General features: G+C 37.8%; 1 protein-coding gene across 1 annotated transcript in view; it reads left to right on the plus strand.

Moving 5' to 3' along the window:
- Nucleotides 1-26,053, plus strand: part of fstl1b (follistatin-like 1b) — a 117,454-nt gene that overhangs the window by 60,931 nt on the left and 30,470 nt on the right. The window contains exons 4-5 of the mRNA XM_039743691.1: nucleotides 9,258-9,387; nucleotides 20,189-20,221. Of these exons, the coding sequence (XP_039599625.1) occupies nucleotides 9,258-9,387; nucleotides 20,189-20,221 (163 nt within the window). The remainder of the gene's footprint in view (nucleotides 1-9,257; nucleotides 9,388-20,188; nucleotides 20,222-26,053) is intronic.

Raw genomic sequence — 26,053 nt, forward strand, 5'->3', positions numbered from 1 at the left:
CATTGAGTCCAAAACTGCAGACACAGTATTGGCCAATACAATTTTGGGTTTAAATAAAAGATTTCTTTAACCATCACCCTTCTCATTAAAACACCTATACAAAGATTAGTCACAGATACACAATACACTTTTTTTTTTCCTGCCTTCCCCCAACAATGGTGTGAGGCAGTAGACTCCCTTTAATGCTTCCGGTGCCACAGCGTGTCCTCTTGGAACCACTTCTAGGTCATATAGAAACCTGGGAGTTCTTCCCCCGACAGTTTCCTCTAACAGCACCTAGGGACCCCAACAGGGTTGCACTTCCGAACACCAATTCCAAACTGAGACACCACAGGAGGACCACTGCCACCTGTCGTATGAGGGATAGAATTGCTTCCAGTTTCTGGCATCTGCTGGTCCATTGTTTATACTATTCTGGCCAGGCAATAAGTCGATTCCTTGATCAGCCAGCATACTCATCTGTCCTTCCATTCTGGTCTTCCATCAAGACAAGAAATGATCTTCCTCCATTCCGGGCGAGGATGCCCACCCTTCCTCTCAGGCACTTACAAAGCATGTAATGTAACATTCCCAAACGCACTTAATTCAGTCCTAGGTTAGAAGGGGCTGGAGCCTCTCCAAGCCAGGAAACAGACCTGGAAAGGGTGCCAGGCTATCATAGTGCTCACTCGTGCACACACACTCACAGGCACAAAGGGCAAATTTGGAATCTCTAGTTAACATGGCTTGCTCATATTAGGGGATCTGAGAGGAAAGCCAGAGTACCTGAAGGAAACCTCACTAGGACATGCAGAGAACATGTAACATCAGAGCATGGGATTCAGATCCAGGAGGCTGAAGTCGGCACTGTTGACGTCAGTATTACTGCTGCTGTTCACAGCTTTAGATTCTGTCTATGAGGACATGTGTTTGTGTGAACCTTCTACAGGCACTATATAAAGTAAAGGTGAATAAATTAAGGTTTTTGTAAGCTGCTTGACTGATTTAACATTTTTTTGAAGTGTACTTCATAATAAATGTTGAGGTACAGTAGGATGGGGACAAGCAGGCTAACTGGCTTGGCTAGCATCAAGCCGTTTTATTTTTCAAAGAAAGCTGCTCCAATAAATATGCATTTTTGCATTCTAGGTGCACACAGGTTAAGTTAATGCTTAGTTTTAGACCATGAATTTTAACTATTAAAGTGCAATATAATATAAAGGTTAATGGAGTTAGAGTTAACTAACTTACCATCAAGCTTGTTCAATTTTTTATTTTAATAGAATGTCTTCATAAAGTAAATTTTGGTTAAATGTATACAAAGAACATTCTATGACTGTCAGCATCCAGATATATTTTTAAAATTCAAACACAGCTTAAAATAATACAATTTAAGTTAAGTACACAGAACTTGCCAAGATGTTCTCTGCTGCTTCTAACATTGTGAACTTTACTTCTTTTTGCATACTGTAAATTATTTTGCATTTTAAACAACATTTTTATTGTGAATCTTTGAAAACTGCTCCACGAATGCAGGAGATGTTCACAGTTCTTAATTGACGCAATTGACAGTGAAGCTCGCCTCCATTCTGCTGACTTTCCTAAATGACCCTTTTGTTCCAATGAATCCTTAGCGTGAGGTTCACAAATATAAGCCGGAAAGCTCTTGTGGGAGGAAGCAAGAAAGGTTTCAGTTGGTGTCAAGCTGGCCCAGAGAGGATTATTGCAACGTCTAACATCAAAGAATTTATAAAACCTCTAAATTTTAATTGGATTAGGTGCAGGAAGTAAAGCTGAGAAACTGAATTAGAGAAGATAAAAAAATAAAAAAAGCAGTACTCATTAAAAGTTTTTCTTTTTTTAAGTCACCTACAAAATTGATGGACACATAAACCAAGGAAAAAAGCACACAGCTCTTTCTGTCTAATTTGATAACATCATAAATATTGTCTTTTATTGATTATTAATATGTCATCTCTGTTTTGTGGTGTTTTCTTTTTCTGAATCAATGCCTTGATTGTTTTGAAAAAAATCTGAAAATAGGATTTAGTTTATAAGTAAAAGCTCACTTGTCAGAATTTAATAATAGCAGCCCAGCAGGTAACCTTGTGAACTAATAATGTGCAGGTCAAAGGTTGGGGTCTTGGGGTTGGCTGTAACCACTCTGTGCTGATGCCCCACTGGGATTGCTTAGCTACCCCTGACACCACCAAATTAGACATTTTTCATTTTCATACTTTTAAGGTACTTAAAAGGTTTTATATCTTTCAGTGTCTCTCATCTGCAACACCAGTGACCGCCATAAATTAAATCATTGGGAACATGTGAGGGGTTCACTTAAATAACTGCTTACCATTAAAACCCTCAGCTTCTAATGTTTCAATTGAATGACCAGCTGAGTATTAGACATTACGTCTATTAATCAAAGCCAAAAGCTTTAATGCCTCATAATTCATTTCTGAACATATTTATGTTTTAATTCATACAGCAGATAACCATACGATAGAAAACAATTGTAGCAAACTTGCTAATGCTCCAAGTATTAAAAATGCATGACCTCACTAAAACCTCACAACAGTGGGACATTAAAGAAGATAAGTATGTTTATTTTTGGATGTTTAGAAAAACAAGTTATAAAAAGGTGGTTATGTGGTTTATTTAGGGTTAGGGAGCAGAAGTTCTTCATCGTGGCTTTAATCATTAAAAAAACAAAATAAAACTAACTATAAAGAATATAAATATATAAATATAAATTAAAATAATACACAGTACGTACATTTAAGAAAAAAACATTTAACAGAATCAGAAGAGTTTACAATTAGACGATCGCAAGCATTTGAAGGAACACTGTGTCAGGAATACGTATGTTTTTTGTATTTATTTTTGTGTTTCTTCTTGTTGAGTCACACAAGTCATTAAGTGTCGTCGTTTGAACACTTGGGGCATAGGGACACGGTTTTGATAGCCTTCTGATTTAAAGGTAAGCCGTGTGCTCAGTAATTATGCAGTTTGGTAATTTAATTTTAGGAATAATTAGGGGGCTTTGGCCCCTGCTTACTTCGCTCGCCAATCCACCCGCCCCGGCCTGCACTATACGCCAGTCACTTCACGTCTCTGCCGCTCGCCTATGTGAATTTCACTTTCACCAAACAACAAATCTTTTCATTCTCGCGGGTACACCTCTTCATTGGGAAGAAACACTACTTTTCCCTGATGGCAGCACGATTTAGACAATCTAAAGTTTAAATCCGAACAATATATTCGATCTGTTTTCGCTGTTCTGTTATTTCACTGAGTAATAATTTCCATTTGTTTGTGCTAATGCGATCTTTGCAACTTTCACATTTCATTATTTCTAACCTGCTCTATATGTGTATTGCACCAATGTTTTTGAATTCTTTATGATGTTCTACTTTGTCATCTACTCCTTCTCTTTGTCTTTGGAGTGGTTAAATCTCTTGGCACAAAGTCTTGACTTGCGGGATGTGAAAGTGTCTCTCTGAAAAAGTCACGTCTTGTCCCAGGCTAAAAAGTCTCGTAGGCTGCTTATCTAACAACCTTGAGTTTCTTTATGCAGCTGATCTTTCCACATAATGATCTCACTGACATGTTGATGAGTAACTGCATTACAGCCTTATAAAGGATCTCTGCCACTCACTAAGTGCTGTTTTGTTGAAGGATTCTAAAATGCCTGACACAATGCTGTATAAAAGATTTAACTTGACGTATATGGACTTTATACTGAACACTAGCTGAATTTGAAGCTGAGAGGCTCTGCTGTTTTTAAAAAGTGAAAATCTTGATGCAAAAATGAAACCCATTTATGTTGTGCTGTTTTGCTTTACACATTGAGAAACACTGAGCCTGCCAAAAGACATTTTACATTGAGAGTTTCACTCTTGTGGAAGATTGCACTGAAGCCTCATTATAATGCAGAATCCATGGCAGGTACAGCTGCAGAATAATGTTCCTGTTACATTGAGGTTAACAGTTATATGTGACCTTGCCAAAAGGAAACTACAGTAGTTGAAATGCCTGGGCATTTTAAACCTTCAAAGAAAACTTACAAAAAGATCATAAATGGAAGAATTCCATTTTTTTTTTTTTTAATGTTTATAATATGTTGTGACCACAGGGGGTTGCCATGAAACATCAAACATCAGACACAAATCCACCACAGTTTAAGGATAAAGAAAAGTTTTTTTTATTACCCACAGACATATTCATAGATTTTCCTTAACAATCCAACACAGTGTTTGTTGTTAATAAAGCCCATTTCTCCTCTTCCTTCTTGCCTTTCACTTCTCCACATAAACCTTTGCCCTCTGCCTCCCGACTCTCACCCTTGAATGAAACAGAGCAACTCTGTTATTATGTCAGACCTGGAAGCACTTCTGGTTTCATGGCATTGCACACCAGAAGCATTTTCATGTCATACAGAAGCTCTCCAAAATAATGATATCCATTCTTCACAGTGACACCCCCTGTGGTGCCTAAGGATCACAATGATCGCCCTTCTGGACTACAATACCCAGCTTTGTGGGTGTCTATACGGGGTTCCAGCCTGGAGAGCACTGCAACTTCTGCGGAACTAAATGTCTACTCATTCCTTGTCCATCCATTATTTGATCACCACAATTAGAGTAAAAACTGAGCACCATCCCGGTTGGGTTGTGTTTCCGATCTTAGCCCTATCGGCCCTGGATTTTCTGTTTTTATGGGGGAAATTATTTTGTGAGATGATCTACCTTTGGGGTGTCTACGAAGCTTAAAAATGAAAAAATAATCACTATTATTATACAATAGCTGCCAAATACTTCAATCTTCTTCTTCTTTCGGCTGCTCCCGTTAGGGGTTGCCACTTCAGATCATCTTCTTCCATATCTTTCTGTCCTCTGCATCTTGTTCTATTACACCCATCACCTGCATTTCCTCTCTCACCACATCCATAAACCTTTGCTTAGGCCTTCCTCTTTTCCTCTTCCCTGGCAGCTCTATCCTTAGCATCCTTCTCCCAATATACCCAACATCTCTCCTCTGCACATGTCCAAACCAACACAATCTTTCCTCTCTGACTTTATCTCTCAAACTTCCAACTTGAGCTGACCTTCTAATATACTCATTTATAATCCTACCCATCCTCATCACACCCAATGTAAATCTTAGCATCTTTAACTCCACCACCTCCAGCTCTGTCTCACCCATCCATATAACATAGCTGGTCTCACTACCGTCCTGTAGACCTTCTCTTTCACTCTTGCTGATACATGTCTGTCACAAATTACTCCTGACACTCTTCTCCACCCATTCCACCCTGCCTGCACTCTCTTCTTCACTTCTCTTCCACAATCCCCATTACTCTGTACTGTTGATCCCAAGTATTTAAACTCATCCACCTTCGCCAACTCTACTCCCTGCATCCTCACCATTCCACTGACCTCCCTCTCATTTACACACGTATTCTGTCTTGTTCATACTGACCTTCATTCCTCTCCTCTCTAGAGCATATCTCCACCTCTCCAGGGTCTCCTCAACCTGCTCCCTACTATCGCTACAGATCACAATGTCATCAGCAAACATCATAGTCCACGGAGACTCCTGTCTAATCTCGTCTGTCAACCTGTCCATCACCATTGCAAATAAGAAAGGGCTCAGAGACGATCCCTGATGTAGTCCCACCTCAACTTGAATGCATCCGTCGCTCCTACCACAGACCCCACCACTGTCACACTCCCCTCATACATATCCTGTACAACTCTAACATACTTCTCTGCCACTCCCGACTTCCTCATACAATACCAAGCTCCTCTCGAGGCACCCTGTCATATGTTTTCTCCAAGTCCACAAAGATGCAATGCAACTCCATCTGGCCTTCTCTAAACTTCTCCATCAATATCCTCAGAGCAAACATTGCATCTGTGGTGCTCTTTCTTGGCATGAAACCATACTGCTGCTCACTAATCATCACCTCATTTTTCATCCTCTTCAAAGCTGTCCTTACTTCCTCCTTGCTAATCCATTGCACTTCCAGATTCACTATCTCCACATCATCCAACCTCTTCTCTCTCTCGTTCTCTTCATTCATCAGCCTCTCAAATACTTCAGTCTTCTTGAGGAAATAAAATTGAAAGTGGAGCTACTTACTATGTGGTGCGCACAGTCCGGAAGCGTCCTTTTTCACTTCCGTGTTTCGTAGACTGTATGCCAGTCTCTTCAGTCTGCACTAATATTGCACACCCGGTTCCAATCCAGCACTTACAATGTATAATTTTGTCAGACATTTTTGGAATATTAGAAGAATTTTGAGAATGCGAATGGGCCATTTAGCCCATCTAGCTCACCAGTCCTATTCACATAATTACTACAAAATGACATCAAGTTGAGTTTTAAGGATCCCTAAACTCCTATTATCTTTAACACAACTTGCTGATTTATTACATGTGTGTATGGTTCTCTGTATAAAGAGAAACTTTCTAACGTTTGTGTGAAATCTACCCTTAACATGTTTCCATTTGTTTCTCCATTTTTTTCAGAAGAATTAATTTTAAAGTAAATACTGGGATTCACTGTACTAATTCAAGTATGTCAACGCTTAATCTTCTGTAGTGTTGCTGTGCACCAGAATGCCTCACTAGTGTGTTATATAGTTTATCACAAACTTCTTTGTCTTGTACTCGACACTTTAAGCTGCAAAATATATCCGAATATTCCATTCACCTTCTTAATCTCCACTGCACACTACTTGGATAAAGAAAGTGAAGAGTTCACTACTACTTCTAGGCCCTTCACATAAAGTGTTCATTCAAGTTTCAAACCTCCCATTATGCATTTAAATCTAATATTTTTACATCCTACGTGTAATATTTAACATTTACTTAAACTCAATTTCATCTGCCCAAGCCGGTAATTCTGTCCAAGTCTCCCTGTAATAATTCGGCTAATTATTCAATGTCTGTCGCTCAATTGAATTAGTATTATCTGCAGACATAACCAGATTATTATTTTCACTCTTACCAAGATTATTTATTTATATTAATAAGACAGCGGCCTAAACAGGACTCCATTTTTAACATCAACTAATTCAGGAAAAGTACCGTCACCATAACCTTTTCTTTTTGGTGTTGCTTCTTCCTATCACTATAATTCAAATTGGGAGTAATGCATACAGTACAATTACTGTGCTGTGCTTACAAGTGAAATTGCCAAATTAAAATATTAATTCAAATTGCTTTGTTCAAATTGGAACAGCAGGTCTCTAAATGGGTGCCTTGAACTGGGTAACAAACAACACTGGTGCTCCAAGAAATCAGATCATTATTATCAGTCCAAACTAAAACATGAAGGGATGAGCAAAGATAGAATATAAGGTTTAACAATTTATATGGCATAACATTAAAATGTGCACCAGAACTTAATTAACTGTATTGAAAATTGGAGCATTTTTAATTTGTGATCATTTACTTAATCAAAGGCAGAGATATTGCATTTTTGATTATTACATATTTCATAATAATGACTCATTTTCAACAATACGTTATAATAGAATTAATTACATGCATTACTAGAGTATACTGTATATACACGGTAAATTAATTTTTTTTAATAGCAATTTACAATATCATGTAAATAAAACCAGGCCCAGAATGGCTTGTGGTGGATGAAACAGCTTTCATAGACTCAGGTGACCCACAAATCAACTGATGTCCTGTTTTTTAGTTATTGGTCATAGTGGGTCGATGACAAAGTATAGGTAATAATTTGTAACAAATATTTTTCTAAATACAAATTGAATGGTTAATGAAATATCTATGTTAAATTCTGCCACATTTCAATCATTTTTATATGGTGTCTGTTTTGCAATTTAAGAGATTGTACCTGAAAATGAGGACACACAAAATAAAACCTTGCCGGTCCTGCTCGGTCTCTCTCATGAAAGTTACATCTTTACTAGGGGGTTCGCCCCCTGCTTGCCTCACTCGCCAACCCCCATGCGCTACGTGCCAGCCACTTCGCATCTCTGCCACTCGTGTTGTGAAGAGGGGGGCTGAACACACCCCAAGGAGACATGGTCACTCCACCGAAACCCCTTCTTAAACGGTGACACAGTAGGAAACAAATACAGTTTGTTTTTTTTTACCTCCTCTTTGCTCGATCAGCTGCTGACTTGCTGCTGTGCCGTACTGTGTGATCTGCATCTTGCGTGGTGCTTCAAACATTTAAAAGCCTTTACAGCAGCTTTCTTTGTTGTCCACTCTTTATCTTTTCCGGCCCCAGGCGTGGTTAAATCTGTTGGCACAAAGTCTTGTCTTGTGGGACATGAGTTCTTGATATTTTAGTTTATAATTTAAAAACGGAATAAAAATCTGAAGATCTAAGAACATCACATTAAAGTTCGATATATTCTGAAAAGAATGATACCAAACATGCATATGTTGATTTTAAAATAAGCCCAATTTAAAGTGTGACATAAGAACGTCATATAAAATCATTGCACAAAATTGTTGCACTTTTAGGCTTAAGATTTTATATATTGAGAGTAGATGACTGTTTTGGTGGTAAAACATCAAGAACACGTCCTTACTTACCTTCCTTATCTCTCTTTACTTTGCTTGTTTGCCTGTGACACCTAATTTCATCTTATACCTTGACTTCAGGCTTGTATTGCTGTTGACATTTAAAATCCACTATGGGGATAACTAGTGGCTCTCTAAAAAAATCCTCAGGCCACCAGACTACATTGCTTTCTTACTTTGTATACCCACTCTCTTGCTTAAGGGATAACATTTTGAGCCAGCTAACTGTCCTCAGTAATAGATAACAGCCTATCATACATTGTGCTCTTAAGGGATCCCCATCTCATGTATGCGCAGACTTCTTTTCTGTATGGTCTCTCCAGCCCTTTCTGTCCTATGCTTTGTATGTTCTGCTTCTTTCCCAACAACCCCTTGACAGTCAAGTAGTCCTTTTTAAGATAATGGAAGTGATTCAGGTGTATCCCCCCCAGTTTGTTTATTTCAACTCACAATTACTGAATTCTATCTCTTACTCAGTCTTAGACTTGCACTGCAGAAATAGTACGCCTAGGTGATAAACCATAAAGCTCGGTGTGAGGGGATGCATATAAACATCCAGGTTGTAAATTAGAAGAAAGACAAATGCCATACCAGGAAAAAACTTGTACAGTATAAATCATCAGATTAAAATTGTTTGATGTTTCTTCATATAATAGTCCCTTTTGCAGTTTTTTGAATTTTGTTTTTCACCTCATTTCTCAACAGCAATGCAAAATTCACAAGAGACCAGTCTGTGGCAGCAATGGGAAGACCTACCGCAACCACTGTGAACTCCATCGTGATGCTTGCTTAACTGGCTTGAAGATCCAGGTCCTTCATGATGGACAATGTGAAGGTGGGTGCAAGCAGAATATTTTCTCTTAATATAGCCCCTTCCTTAGGAAGTTGGCCCAGAATGCTGCACAGATTAAATTATAAGAAAGACAAACTAATCAAGGGGTAGCACAATAGTTAGCTCTGTTGCTTTACACATCTGAAGTGCCAGATTCACTTTCCGGTTGGATTACTTTCATCAGTTTGTATCATCACTTGACTTTTCAGTGGGTACGTCAGTTTTCTTCTGCATCTCAAAATTGTGCAGGCTAACCTGACTGACATCTTTTATTTAGCTTGGCATGTGTAAGTGTGAGCGCAGGGGTGTGCAGTGAACTGGCAACACATCCAGGGTTGATTGCTGACTTGCACCAGGTACTACCAAGAGAGGCTTTATCTCTAGCAACTCCATTTGAGATTAAATGGCTATTGAAATGGATGGAGCAATAGATAAAGTGATAAAAGGTTTTGGGAGCTGTAGTAGGTTGGCACCCTACCCGGGATTGGTTCCTGCCTTGTGCTCTGTGTTGGCTGGGATTGGCTCCAGCAGACCCCTGTGACCCTGTGTTCGGATTCAGCGGGTTGGAAAATGGATGGATGGATGGAAGTTTTGGGATACAATGTCAAAAGTCAAAATTATCAGTGAGGTAAAAGCTTGACAAAAATCCATTCATACTTCATATAACTTCTTTATCTTAAGTTCTTGAGGAGAGTGAGGTTATCCTAACAAGGAGGTTAATATATCGAAAAATTACCCTAAACAGTCAGCTGCTTTCAATTTGCAAGGTTCTAAAATTCTTGCTCTAATTTCATATATTCACTGTAGGGTGCAGCAGTGTCTTAAAATTAGTTTCTGAGTGTTTATTCAGATTATTTAGATGTTAAGGGGGCTATTATCATTAATGGATTTGTTAATCTGTTTTATGATTTGCTAAATCAGTTCAAGGTTATGGAGATCTGGAGTCTAACCCAGCAGCAAAAGGCAATGGGCAGCCCTGGAATGGGGTGCCAGTCACAGGCTTACTTACGTCAGAGTAACTAGGAGACAGCATTCAATTTGAAAGTAAGGCTTTGGCACATGAGAGAAAACTTTATAATAGGAAACCGAGTGGAAACATGTTATATAAAAAGCAGTACTGAACTGTAATTTCCACATTTTACATACATGGCTAAAGCTGTTACAAAGGTAAGATCTTTAATTAAATGGCAGAGAAGAAATAAAGGTAGAATATAAGAGATTTTCCAAAAGAAAAAACAAGAACAATGTTTCGCATGCAGTGAGCAGTAATAATTGTTCAGTAATTCAGAAGCAAAAAGTCATCACAAAACAAAAGCCAGAACCAAAACTGACATCAGGGGGCACATGGAATATACATCACATGTCCAGCAACTATGTACCAACATAATGATCAGACACACAAAATGGTGGCAGTCATGCAAACAACTACATAAGTTGGAAGCAACACAGAAAGACAAATGCACAAAATAGTGACGGGATGATATCACAAAGTTACTGATAAGAAAATAAAAACAAGTGAAATTAAAAATTAAATGCATACAGAAGCATATGGAAACAATGCAAGCAAATGAATGCTAGTCTGCTGACAAAAGCAAGCTATGTAGCTAGTAAGCACACTTCCTTCGGGTTAGCATTATTGCCAGCCTGTGAACCGCAGAATCACAGACCATCTGATTGGTCAGGCCTTGTCTGTTTTGAATAGACCTGTTTTAATCAGTGTACCTACAGTAGCAAGGGTGTGTATGCAAAAATATGCACAATGCAATGTTTGCATGAGTTACAGCACTAAGAAATTAGTCATATCTAAAATACGGAAGAAATAAATATTTTTTAAGAATTATAATGTAAGAAACTTAAAATGAGGCTGATAATTGAGACTGACACTAGTAAAATGGGATATCTGGTCAGTCAAGTTATAAGGAAATGTCAAGAAGTCAATTTTAACTCTATATATATCTATAATGTATAACATTATTGATGACATATGGCTGTTCCTTGACTCACTATCTAACCTTGAACAGGTCATTTAACATACCTTTGTAGCTCCAAATGTAAAAATTCATACTGTATGCAGATGATTGCAGTACAGCGTAATGACTGTAAAAATGCTGCTTTCAATAACAGTTGTTTTTTTATAAGAAAACTAAATATTGCATTCAGGCTACAAGTTGAGGAGATGAGCTAAGAAATTCAGGAGAAATACAGACTACAACTAGTGTCCGTCTTGATCGAAAAGAGACCATAATGTTTGAATATCTTTTAAGGCTGCCTACTTAGCCCCAATAGTGGTAGGTGTCTGAGGACAAGACCCTAAAATAAATCTAAGGATAAATTCACTAATTTTAAGACATTTGGAATTTGTGAGGAAGAAAAGGGAAATATCAATTTGTGGCCTCCAAAAACTCCAACAGTAAAAGTATTCTACAAAATGGATCGTAGCAAAGCTTCATGCCAGACTTCACACAAAGATACCGACCTCCATCCTCCAACTTAGCAGAAAATTCTACATATAGTACCTCTGAGATACAATATTGACAATATGGTATCCCATCTAGCAAAAAAAAAAAAAGAAAGAAAACTAAATATGACATCCACATTATATTTGCACGTGAGCATCCTGCTTTATGCCATGCAATGAGACAAGGAATTTTGTATACCGCCTACTCACAATGATATGTTTTTGCTGTATGTTGTTATTGTGACTCTTTCGCTTGAAGATTCATACCCCCTGGGGTCATGTGGCTGGACGATATAAACAGTTGCTAACTCACACTAATGGTATACTCCAGCAGATTCACCTTTACATGTGCAGCCAACTGCTTACTGGCACCTTTATACTACTACAGCATGACTGTGTCTTCAGTGAGTCATTGTATTTCTTCATGGCTTTATATTTAATCACCTGCCATGGGTAACGCAACACCTGAAATGGTAGATCTTCAAAAAAGTCAGATGGTTGTGCAGCATCCAGAGGGCACCAAGTAGGTCACAAATAAATTAATAAAAATTCTTATGCCACTCAAATTGTCAGTACTTACTTTATTTAAATAGGGTAACAAATATATTTTAGCTGTGATCCATCTATGCAACTTTTGTTACACCCTCTTAATCTTGTTCTTGTTTCTGGAACTGAAGTCTATCCTGGCAGTTTCAGGAACAGGCCAGGAACCAAACTCAGAAAAATACAAGAGAAATAAAGTTTTCTTTCTCGTAATATTTAAGACACCTAAAATGAGGCTGATAATTGGGAGTGTCACAAGAAAAATGAGACATATGTGTCCATATTTATCAAGCATTTCAGAGTAGGAAAGCGGCCCTAACTAGCTCAAAAAATCTCAAAGTGACCCAGATTTGTTTCTACACATTTTATTAATTTCTGTAATTTTAGAAACTACTTCTAACTTCACCAGGATTTAAAAGAGCCCTTAAGCTGTCCTGACTTGCTAGGATCTGCCAGAAGATGGAGTTCAGACAGAGATCAGCACACACAACCTGGGAAAGGTTTTTGGAAAATGCTGGACAATTAACTCTGGCAGAGACATAATAATACTCCTAACAAATCTTGTATGTTATGTTATTGATCCATCTATGCAGAGAAGCCATGAGCTGTCAGCCAAAATGAAAGTATTGGTAACGTTAAGCATTTCAATCACAGGGAAAAGGCAGCTTTGTAATAGTGATGATTTGGGTAAGTCACAACCAAGCATTTCTCAAATTTTGCACCAAACTTTGAAAGCCCATACAACACATGAGGTAATATGCAGATTAAACGTTTGTCCGCTCCCAGTAATTTCACACAAAAAACAAGCCATATCCATGCAAATCAGCCCGCACATAAAGAACATTTCCCCAGGTGTGCATAATCATGCAAACAGTATGTTAATCTTAAACAATATCACAGTATCGATGCACAGGTGGTCATGGATACAAACTGTACCGTAGTAGCCAGCATATTACCCTGAAGATAGACGGGGTTAGATGGATGTTTGACAGCAAAATGTCACACAGGTACACAGAACTTTGCATTCCATGAACCCTTGAAACATTTGACTTTACCTTACAAGCTTGGGAATGTTCAAAAACACAGGGGCAGATTTCTGGAGCATTGGATAAATAGAAACTCAGAATAGAAACTTCAGAGGCTAAGATAGGTATCAAGGAGAGAGACACGACACTCGACTCTGGAAGATGACTAGGAACACTGGAAGAGTGAACGCAGCTTCAGTAGCAATGTAGGAAGAGCCGTACATGCTTTCCATATAGCTATTACTATACAAGGCGTTTCCTGTGTGATTCTTCTGGAATTAAGGCTGTGGATCATTGATTGGTAAATAAATGTTCCTGTAATTGGGCTTAACTCTCATTCCGTGGTTGTGTCTCGGTCTTTCCATTTCAGTGTTCATTACAATACTATTCATGATGTTATGAAGTGGCAACAATTTCATGCAGCATAGTGCAATGTAATGCCTTGTTATGTTTTCTTTCCTCTCCTTCTTCGATTATTATTATTATTGTTGCCTTTCTGGTAAAGCCTCAGCGTCAGTATCAGAAAACTATACAAAATCATTATACGTGTCAATTGGTGGCACGGGGGGTGCCGAAAAAATCGTGATGCCGTTAGGATGTTTTGCAACTGCTTGTCATTTCCTACTCTGAGGTAGGACAAATTCTTATTCTAGTTTTGTATGTACTCTTGTATAAAAGACAGGTACTGGCCAGCCTAGTTATATGAAAATGTCAAGAAGAGAAGTTAGCAGCCTAATCAAACAATTATGAATAATTAAGCCTAATCAAGAAATCATCTGCTTTTACATTACAAATAAATAACCGATCAAACAAAAATTGCAAATTGATGTGAGTGGAAATTGCTCAAACTATAGACAACAAACTGAAGAAGTATGATAATGTGGCATTACTGATGAAAAAGCACATTCACACTTAATAAGAAGCCCTGAATCAATATAAGTTTATTTCTGGTATCACATTGTGTCTGACACAGTGTGATGAGAATGCAAAATTGAGATAAAAAATAGAGAGTCATCATCACTAGTGCACAGCATATATATACTGCTCAAAAGAATTAAAGGAACACTTTTTAATCAGAGTATAGCATAAAGTCAATGAAACTTATGGGATATTAATCTGGTCAGTTAAGTAGCAGAGGGGGTTGTTAATCAGTTTCAGGTGCTGTGGTGTTAATGAAATTAACAACAGATGCACTAGAGGGGCAACAATGAGATGACCCCCAAAACAGGAATGGTTTAACAGGTGGAGGCCACTGACATTTTTCCCTCCTCATCTTTTCTGACTGTTTCTTCACTAGTTTTGCATTTGGCTACAGTCAGTGTCACCACTGGTAGCACGAGGTGATACCTGGACCCTACAGAGGTTGCACAGGTAGTCCAACTTCTCCAGGATGGCACATCAATACGTGTCATTGCTAGAAGGTTTGCTGTGTCTCCCTGCACAGTCTCAAGGGCATGGAGGAGATTCTAGGAGACAAGCAGTTACTCTAGGAGAGCTGGAGAGGGCCATAGAAGGTCCATAACCCATCAGCAGGAGCAGTATCTGCTCCTTTGGGCAAGGAGGAACAGGATGAGCACTGCCAGAGCCCTACAAAATGACCTCCAGCAGGCCACTGGTGTGAATGTCTCTGACCAAACAATCAGAAACAGACTTCATGAGGGTTGCCTGAGGGCCCAAATGTCTACTGCGCCCTGTGCTCACTGCACAGCACCAGGGAGCTCAATTGGCATTTGCCATAGAATACCAGAATTGGCAGTTTCACCACTGGCGTCCTGTGCTTTTCACAGATGAGAGCAGGTTCACCCTGAGTATATGTGAAAGACGTGAAAGGGTCAGGAGAAGCCGTGGAGAATATTATGCTGCCTGTAACATCGTTTAGCATGACTGGTTTGGTGGTGGGTCAGTGATGATCTTGGAGGCATATCCATGGAGCGACTCACAGACCTCTACAGGCTAGACAACGCATCTTGACTGCCATTAGGTATCAGGATGAAATCCTTGGACCCATTGTCAGACCCTACGCTGGTGCAGTAGGTCCTGGTTTCCTCCTAATGCACGACAATGCCCGGCCTCATGTGGCAAGAGTATGCAGGCAGTACCTGGAGGATGAAGGAATTGAAACAATTGAATGGCCTTCACGATCCCCTGACTTAAACCCAATAGAACATCTGTGGGACATTATGTTTCGGTCCATTAGGCGCTGCCATGTTGATCCTCAGACTGTACAACAACTCAGGGATGCCCTCATACAGATCTGGGAGGAAATGCCACAAGACACCATCCGTCGTCTCATTAGGAGCATGCCCCGACGTTGTCAAGCATGCATACAAGCTCGTGGGAGCCACACAAGATACTGAAAAGCATTTTGAGTAGCAGAAATTAAGTTTTTGAAAAAATGGACTAGCCTGCCACATCTTCATTTCATTCTGATTTTAGGGTGTCTACACAATTGAGCCCTCTGTAGGCAGAAAACTTTTATTTCCATTAAAAGACTTGGCATCCTTTTGTTCCTAAGACATTGCCCTGTCATTATTTGTATAGATATCCAACTTCATATTGAGATCTGATGTATCTAATATGTTTCTTTAAAGTGTTCCTTTAATTTTTGTGAGCAGTGTAGTACTATATACTAAGTACTATATAAATATATAGTATTTTGGAAAGTGTACTGAGATGCAGAATATTAGTGTAAACAGCAGTTTGGCAAATCAATAATTGATAGTGACACAGGTGAAGGTGCTGGGGCTGAAGCAGCAATTGTTTTGATCTCTTTGAGACTAAATAGAAGTTTGCAACCAGGAACTGAATAAATAAAAGGTCTGGCAAAACAAAGTCAAAAAACAGGTGAGGATCAATACACTGTGAGAGCAAACAATGAAGAAAGAATGAACCAATAAAACTAACCAGAACTCAAATTCAAACTACACTGCCAAAAAATTCCTAATCCTACAAAAAGTTAGAGATATCCAAGAGTGAGATCTAGTACATGGTTGTCAGGAACAAACAAGTCATAATGGCAAAGGTTCATGTTGCAACCTTCAACAGACATAGCAGTTATCAGCAATATAGCTGTGGTTATGCAGAGAAGGTCATAAAATGATGAAAACAACCCAAGTTTCAGAATTATAAAATAACTTAATCAGAATAATGATAAAATAATATAAGTTTAAAAAAAACACAGTATAGTTGTACACAAAGCCCAAAATTGAAAACTAGAGTTTCCAAAACCAAGATTAAACTTGTATAGACCTAAGCTCTAAGCTGCCTGAAAAAGTGACTGGCTGCTATATATTGTTTATTGGAAAAATGGCAAGAAATGTAGCATTTCAGTACATGAGGACTCATGGGTTATTTAGATTTAATTTTGGGTTAACAATTACAAACTAAGTATGTGTAACACAAACACACATTTTCATTTACTGACTCATTTGGCTTCAGATGCCAAGTCCAGCTTTCGTTTACTTAAGGTTGATATGCAAACTGAATTCCATGTAGTAAAACTGTGTTCCTGATGAGCACACATTTGTCAAAGACTTGTCACAGTCTCTCTTAGACAGTAACATCTACACTTCTGTGGTGCTCAGAATTAAATGAGAAAAAACAAAATATGCCTGGTTATACTTTGATTTACTGTATATTGCAATTAGAAGCATTATTCACATGTGGATGTCAAATCTGCCATATTTCATAGCCTTATCAATACAGTATTGAGCAAGGTCCACAGAGCCCAAGTACAAAATCATAAGGACACATGTTTGCTTATACAAGTACAACATAGTTAGCTGTTATTTCTTGCTTAGTGCTAGTAGGGAGCACATTGTGTTTCTCTATGAAACAAAATTGGCCAGCAACTATTAAAATGGCTCAGATAGTTCAGAACTTTCATCTGAAACTAAAATTAGTGAAGACCTGCTCCAGATATCTGACTTCTCCATCTTTTTATCTTGTGATCCTGAGCGGTTTTGTCCTCAGTAGACAGACAGACAGACAGACAGACAGACAGACAGACAGACAGACAGACAGACAGACAGACAGACAGACAGACAGACAGATAGATAGATAGATAGATAGATAGATAGATAGATAGATAGATAGATAGATACTTTATTAATCCCAAGAGGAAATTCACATAATCCAGCAGCAGCATACTGATACAAAAACAATATTAAATTAAAGAGTGATAAAAATGCAGGTAAAAACAGACAATAACTTTGTATAATATTAACGTTTACCCAAACCGGGGGGATTTGAAGAGTCGCATAGTGTGGGGGATTAACGATGTCTGTCAGTGGAGCAGGACAGTGACAGCAGTCTGTCGCTGAAGCTGCTCCTCTGTCTGGAGATGACACTGTTCAGTGGATGCAGTAGATTCTCCATGATTGACAGGAGCCTGCTCAGCGCCCGTTGCTCTACCACGGATGTCAACCTGTCAAGCTCCGTGCCTACAAGAGCACACCACCGCGTAGAAGAGGGCACTCGACACAACCATCTGGTAGAACATCTGCAGCATCTTATTGCAGATGTTGAAGGACGCCAACCTTCTAAGTACATCTGCCTGGTCCATTTTGTCAATATGCTTTGAATACCTGATAATGGGAAATAACATCATGAAAAATAAATATGATTGGATCATTAAAACATAGACAAGAATTGTTGTAATGGTTTTTGCTCATGTTCAAAGCAGTAACATTTTTAATGTTTATTACATATTATAGACAAAAGTCCTGCACCAATAAATTTTACACCAAATCCCAATGCACATTTTTATTAGCTAGATTCTTCAGTCACCCAAATTCAATAAGAAATAAGGTTATGTATTGTGATTTACAATACCATAAATGAATAATTACCATCTAATTAGAATAGTAATATTCTCTATGACCACCTGGACATTTTGGGGTCCTAGTATTGTCACCCAATATAGAAATAGTACTGCGGTTACAGTCTTTGCTTAGTGTATGTGCCATATTATATACAGTGCCAATGTCGCACCCAGGATCCATTCTCTGCCTAGTAATGATATTCCCATCTTTACAAAAATGTGAGTGTTGATGTATGTGTGTGCTTTCTCTACAGTGAACTATGTACTGTATATAACATAATATTATCACTCCATTTTCTGAACTCAGCTCTGCCTGATCAGGATCACAGGGACACTGAGCTTGTCCAGGTAGGAACAGCCACTGCGCAAGAAGCATATCAGCTTACAGTTCTCAATTGTGTACTCATGAGGCTCAGTTTTCGTCAGTCAGTCAGCCATTATCCAGATGCAACTGGCAACAATCATTCATGGCCCAAATCCCATGAGGTAGCAATACTACTTTGTGGAGTAGCCATCTTGCCACTCATCAGTCATTCATGCATTTATTTTGTGAAACCATCAATCTTATAAGGACTCTTCCTGACAATGGGTCCAACAGTAGATCCAATGCCAGTATGCTGATGGTGCCAGTCAATCAATCAATCAATCAATTATTGAGCTAACGTATATACTCGCATTTAAGTTCTCCTGCAGATAAGTTGGGGCTTGATTTTACTGTATAATTTCCAGTATTTTATAATGTCGGTCGTATAACTCAAATGTGGAAAACTCGCGCAATTGATCCAAAAGATTATGGTATGCTAATGCCCACCAGAGAGAGTAACCACAGAGCACACTGCCTTTTTTTCAATGTATTGTGCCTACATAACCACACGGTAATACCTGAACTATTCCGAAGCGACATTTGAACTGTTTTGTGTATCTCACACCCTCATACTCCTTTATCGTAAGAGCATCCCTATCTACGATGGGAGCATTCGATCAGAAGAAAATATGAAGCTGGTTTTATATTCAAAGTCATTGAAGTGGCGAAAGAAATTGGTAACTGTTCTGCTGCAACAAAAATCAATGCGTCTGAGAAACTAGTGTGAGATTGGAGGAAGTAAGAAGATGTGAAAAAAAAAAAATGAAGTGTCGTATTTTTCAATAGGCTGTGGTGGGTTGGCACCCTGCCCAGGATTGGTTCCTGCCTTGTGCCCTGTGTTGGCTGGGATTGGCTCCAGCAGACCCCCGTGACCCTGTGTTCGGATTCAGCGGGTTAGAAAATGGATGGATGGCTGGATTTTTCAATAGGTGTATAAGCCGGGGTCTGATTTTATGATCGATTTTTCAGGTTTCAAGACCTGACTTGCACACGAGTATATACAGTATTTTCCATTATGAGAACTTAGCAGTGCCTGTTTAGCTGCTTTCTATTATAATTTGGTTTGAATGGATCAATGAAAAATAAAAATGAATTATCCAAAATGAAAAACAAGGCTAACCAATCAGACACCTCCATCCCTCCCTCCACCCCTCTCCTTATGTCTAGTAAACCGCTCCACTCAGTCAAGACTAGAACAACCTTTTAATTACAGTAGAGACGCAAAATCTGTGACATTTATGACTTTAAATCCTTGATCATAAGAATCGTCAACAATAATTAGAAGAATATGTCTGGGTGTATTAGTGTTTAATTACATATTTACAACTTTTGGGGCATAATTACTGTTCTCCTTATTTATATATGTTTGTGTTCATGTTTTATTTGTGTGAACTTCACAGACATAAATTCCATGCAGGTGACATTTGTAGAAAAATTATGGAAGTAAAGGCTAATAAATGAAGTAAAAAAGCTAACAAAGAAACAGGTAGATGATAGTAGACCTTGCTTAGTTTAAATGTAATATTATTGCATTATTTCTAGGCAAAACTGAGATTATTTATGTAACATTTATGATTTTTTTTTTCTTGCAGAGAAAAGGACTGAAAAGGCAGCAGCAAGTCCAAGTGAGTATAACTTTATAACTTGCAGGGAGCTGCTTCTCTCTTTTATGAACTATTTTAGTCAGCAGTGCTTGCCTGCATATTCTCTCATTTCTAGACTTTTTGTTCAAGTTGACTGTCATGTGTACAATTAAATTCTTACATACATATTTCCATCAAACTTGTGACACTAATATCATAAAAACAGACAGAAAACGACCATAAACACAACAACAATAGAATGAAAAATAAAAAAAGATATAATATATGCCCTGGACTGCTAATTCTCAGTATACCAGTAAAAACAAATCCAGGTTTGTTTTGTTAACAGCCCATACAGTAGCTGTCAGTTCAGTATTTGTTGAGAGTTTTGTCATATAAGATAAAATATTTCAAATTGTTTGTTAAATAATACTGCAGGAGACATGCTCTACTTACTTTTTGCTTCACTTGAATTCTACCACAGGCTGTAAAGAGTTAAATGGCTTGAGCGTAATGAAGGCTTCATTTTATACATGTTTGTAGGCTGCGTGCTGGGCTGATCCCACTGATTTCATTAAGTTTCTGTCAGCTTTACTTTTGGAAGAGGGCAGCAGTCTCGTCACTTCTGAGCAGGACACGCAAAGAGTGAGCTTCTGTTATAAGACTGTGAGCAAACCAGGGGGCTTTGCAAAATTAATAAAAAAAATAATGACAAAATTTATTAATCAAGCAATGAATCAACTAATTAAATGTTTGCATGATAATCATACTAATCGGATGTTTAAATGGTTGACAAAACAATCCTTCAACCAAATAAATGGTTTCTTGATTGTTAAACAAGCCATATAATTAATTATTTAATGAATTAATTTACTGATTACTTTATAGTTAATTAGCCAACCAACCATTTCCGGTTGCACTTTGGGTGCAGGGTGAATTAATCAACCAGATAATTAATGATTATTTGGCTATTTAAATATTTCACAATTATTTTTACACTGATAAATTATAGTCAGGCATTCTTGTGTAATCGACAAGCAAAATACTGTATTATGTGCTTATGTGAGTAACTTAACTTGATAGTTAAGACAACTTCATACCTGACTTATATATTCATTAAGAAAGGTTAAACAACAATTATTAGTATTATTTAATACTATTAGGTTATTTAATTATTTGGTAACTTAACCAATGATCCATTAGTTATTGATCAAACATATTAAGTAAGTGAATTATTAGTGCAGAAATTATGATTGGGCTTACCTGCATTTTTGGGAATAAATAATTTAACAATTAAGTAACTGATTAAATAAAAATTATTAACTGATTAATATAATTAAATGATCAAAGTAATGAATAATTAAATAATAAATAACTATATATAACTGACATTCAGACAATCAGTTTGGATGATTTTGAGCTTGACTGTATTTTTTATAGTATATAACAAATTTGCTTTATAAGAGTAATAATAAGAATAAGTTACATTTTTAAATTTACTTACTAATTGTGTGTTTGGTTAGTTGATTGAATGATGTTGTGCTTTTGTGTTTTATTTTAGCTATACTGTATTTGTTATGAGAAAGTATGGTGGTGCAATGGTTTAAAGCCTGGCCTGATCATTGTCCGTGTAGAATACGTTATCCCCACTCACTTCCACCACATCCCAACATTAACTGGAACTCTGCATCAGTTCAGTGTGCAGGGTTGGGTTTCTTGTCTTTCAGAATTGTGCCCAATACTGTCAGGTAGACATACCCTTCTTAATCTGAACTTGATAGGCAAATTAAAATCTGAATTAATTTATTTTTTGTAGTTGCTTCTTAATAGATGTTATGCTGCTTGAGAGTCTCAAAGCCCTGAGCAATAGCAAAAATGGCCACTAGATGGGAAAACACTGTCAAAAGCCCCAGTTAGTAACATAGAGGGACACATAAAATTGCTTTAAATAAATGACTTATTAATACAAAAATGCTTTATAATAACACAAAGCTCCTTGGAGCACAAAAGGGGAAAAAGGAGTTGCCATCAAAGGCAATACAAGGCAAACAAAGACGCAATACCAAATCCCTGGTGAAATCAAAAAACAAAGTAGAAGGTTAAAAATCCAGTGATCACAATAAGCAAAATAAAAACACAATAAACTCTCACCCACTCCCTAGCATTTTTAAATGAACCACCAGAAACTGTGGGAAACTCTTGCCTTTATAGGGATGAGGGCAGTTCCTGGTGATGATGGGCCAGTAGATCTTGGGGATCCACTCATAGAACACAAGGCACATAACAAAGATATACATACACAGATAACATAAAAACAAAATAATGCAAATAATGAACAGACAAAACAGACATTCAACAAAAATTTAAACCCTAGCCAAGGGAAAAATCCTGGCTGAAACATAACAATAGACCCATTATTATCTTTGCCCATGTCTGAGTGGGGTTTCCTCCATTACCAAGACAGGCACAGCACGACAATTGACAACTCTAAATTGACCCAAGCGTTTGTGTGCAAATGCCACCGCTACCCTGATTTGGATATATCTATGTATGCATGTATGCCTTGCTAAGCTCAATATATAAGAATATGTTGAAATTGTAATTTGAAAGATTTACTGGCTGATTTGTGCTATATTTTAATTATAGCGTATTTGTTGCAGAGCATATTGTGCTAAGTTTTTAAGCATATGTGTGCTCAATAAAAGGAATTATCTGATTGACTGCATATTGTATTTAAGATTTATATAAAAAGTGCTGAGCTGCCTTACACAGTGGTTACTGCTTAGCTGTTTGGAGGTCTGGTCTGCTAGTGCTCTTATTGGACGTTCCCCATGCATATAGCTTCACTGCCATAAAAAGATGTAGGCTTCCTCACAAGATCAGAAATCTCATTCTAAAATTTGTTTGAACTGCACATGCTGGAGACGCTAAGTGGATAAATGCATTTCAGTAAGCCTGACTTATCTGGTCATAAACACTGTGAGGAAGACAGTTAAAATCCTGCAGATAGAAATCTAGGTCCCTGGTACTGACAGAATAAGATCTTCCCAATTGCTGGTATTATGACCATGGCCATCAAAGAAAACCAGACACAAGTCTGAGGAAAATACACAACAGTATTCAGAGAGACATAGGACAGAGGCAGAAGGTATTGTTAATAGTGATGGACCAGTCAGGGTTACCTGAAAAACTACATACCAGGATTTACAAGCATGCCATCTTTCCTATGATTCTTTTGCCTCTAATAGTGTACAAGGGCCCAACTGCAATGACTGAATGGTAAAGCTAAAACTCCCCATCAGGCATATGGGTCTGCAGTACAGAGAATCGGTAAACTATAAAATGAAGCACTTCCATGAGTGAAGAATTTTAATCCATGAGGTTGCCTCTTCTATCAGACCCTTCCATATGTATATTTCAATTAATGAATGTTAAAAAATAAATTAAAATGTCTTTTACTTTTGTTAACTTGTTATATAGCACTATGATATGTGAGAACTCTTCAAAATCTGTAATCTTCCAAACTGCAATATTATTCTTAAGCCAAAGATCTACAGAAATACATGAAATAAATCAACTAGATATATAACAATAAAGCAAAATGAATCAGACAAGTAAATTATAGAGTGGACTGATATGAACCTATAACCACATCATCATGCCTCATTCTATAGGGTGCGACTGAATCACTGGGATGGATCATACCCAGCATGCAGCAGTGATCATTTTCCATCTTTCCTTATTGAAAGTGCTCAGACTAAATCAGGATCACAGAAGGCAGGAACTTATGCCAGCAGCATCAGATGCTCCTTTTCATTATTTACCTCCTTCCCCCTCTGCAATATCTTTCATAAATACAACATTAGCTTCCACTGTTATGCTGATGACACCCAGCTCTACCTCACTAGCAAACCTACTTTTTCATTTTCACCCTCCTCACTAAATCCTGGTTTTCTTCAAATTTTCTTAAATTAAATAGCAACAAAAATGAGGTTCTCCTCATTAGTACAAAATCAACATTATCCAAAACTGATAATTTTCCATTTGTTATTGATAATTTCTCTGTTTCCCCTTCCCCACAGGGTGTCATCTTCGACAGTACTCTTATCTTTTCAGTCTCACATCAATAACATTTCCTGATGCCTCATGCATAACGCCATGCGTAGAATTCACACTATAACATGGCGTAAGCACAAAAGCGGAAATGTGCTTACGCACAAAAAAATCCAGATGCATAAATCTGTGCATTCGCCAACTTCCCCGTTCTTCCGCTACATAAAGCCTGGTCAGCACGAAAAGTAACGCACGTCCACGAGCCTGCTGTCCCGCCTCTTCTCCTCCCAGAATTACGCCTCTTTGAATATGCAAATCAATATAAATAGCCCTTAAGTTCAGCCTTCTGTGAAAAAACAATGACAAAAACACGTGGTAAAACAGAATAATTTCAGCGAATACCAAGTGGATGCAAGGAAAAACATACTATTTGTTGGTTTAAAAAGTGGTATAAACAACAAAAGGAAGTTGATCGAGTGACATAGAGTGTCGGAGAAACTCGAAAGCTCAAGTTCACAAAGCCGCACAGTGCCCAAAATAAAAAAGAAGTTGTCAGATATCAAAATCACCGTGAAGAGGCAAGTCGTAGCCCACCATCTGGGTGTCATATGAAAGTTTATTAGGGTACTGAGAAAAAAAATAGGCACACAGTGGGAAAAAAGCATGAAATGTCATCTTTAATCTTGAAATTTACACTTTAATCATGTAGTTTATTTTGTCATTAAAGTAGAACATCATAAACTTCATCTTAAAATGGTTTAATTTACTAGTTTTTCAAATCCCATTGTAACTAAAGTAGCACGTTAAATACTTTGTTTTGTATTTGATCTTCTATGTGGTATATGTGTGTGAATCACTACGTGCTTCCGGGCTTTCTCTTCCTCCGACAGGACACAGAATCCATTACATTCGTAATATTACTGCTCTCTGAATAATTAAAATACTGAGATGTATACGTGATATCATTTTCATGATGATAGGAGTTAAAGCATGTTATTTAACATGGGAACACAGTGGCGCAGAGATTGTTCCTGCCTCACGCAAGATGCTTGCTTTGCCGTGCGTGACCTTCGATGAAATAATTTATTGCAGCAGTACTGTCTTTTTCAAACATACTAACCTCCAATTCCTGTCCTTCCTTTTCTTTCTCCAAATACCCAATCGCCACACAATCAGCTCTGTAATAGACATTAAGCCATCTGTAAACTTAGAACGCCGATTCTTCAAAACCTTTAAGGAACATTGAAATATCTTCATTGTACATGTTTAGAAGAATACAGCGCGAGGCAGGAACAATCTGTGAGCAGCTCCTTGCTAGTGCTGTGACACCGTGTCCATTTATTTATTAACAATATAGATTATTTAAATTAAGTTAAAGTTTTGTCTGTATAATATAATAAACATATTTTGCTGTATTTCATCTTAAAAATGATATCGTCATCATATGTAAATACGTGCTTTATAAAGTGGCTCAGGTTGAGCAATATTATAACTGTATCGCATGTTTACAGTGAGGTAATTGTACTTATAAGTACAAACAGTTCCACAAGGAGCACTTGATGGACTGATTGAGTGCATTTATAGTTCTTGGGATGAAACTGTTTCTGAACTGCTAGGTCCGTACAGGCATGGCTGAGGCAGCGTGTGCTTGATGCTGTATACCGATAATTCTCTTTCCAGTCAGCTGCTGTAGAGCTGTGATTTCCCACTCAGATACAGTGATATAAATACTCAGAGTGGTGCAGTGAGAGTAATATGGGAAAAGATGATCTGATGTGGCAACCCCTAACAGGAGCAGCTGAAAATAGAAGAAGAAGGTGC

The sequence above is a fragment of the Polypterus senegalus genome, chromosome 2 (assembly GCF_016835505.1).
Source record: "Polypterus senegalus isolate Bchr_013 chromosome 2, ASM1683550v1, whole genome shotgun sequence".
Taxonomy (NCBI): Eukaryota; Metazoa; Chordata; class Cladistia; order Polypteriformes; family Polypteridae; genus Polypterus; species Polypterus senegalus.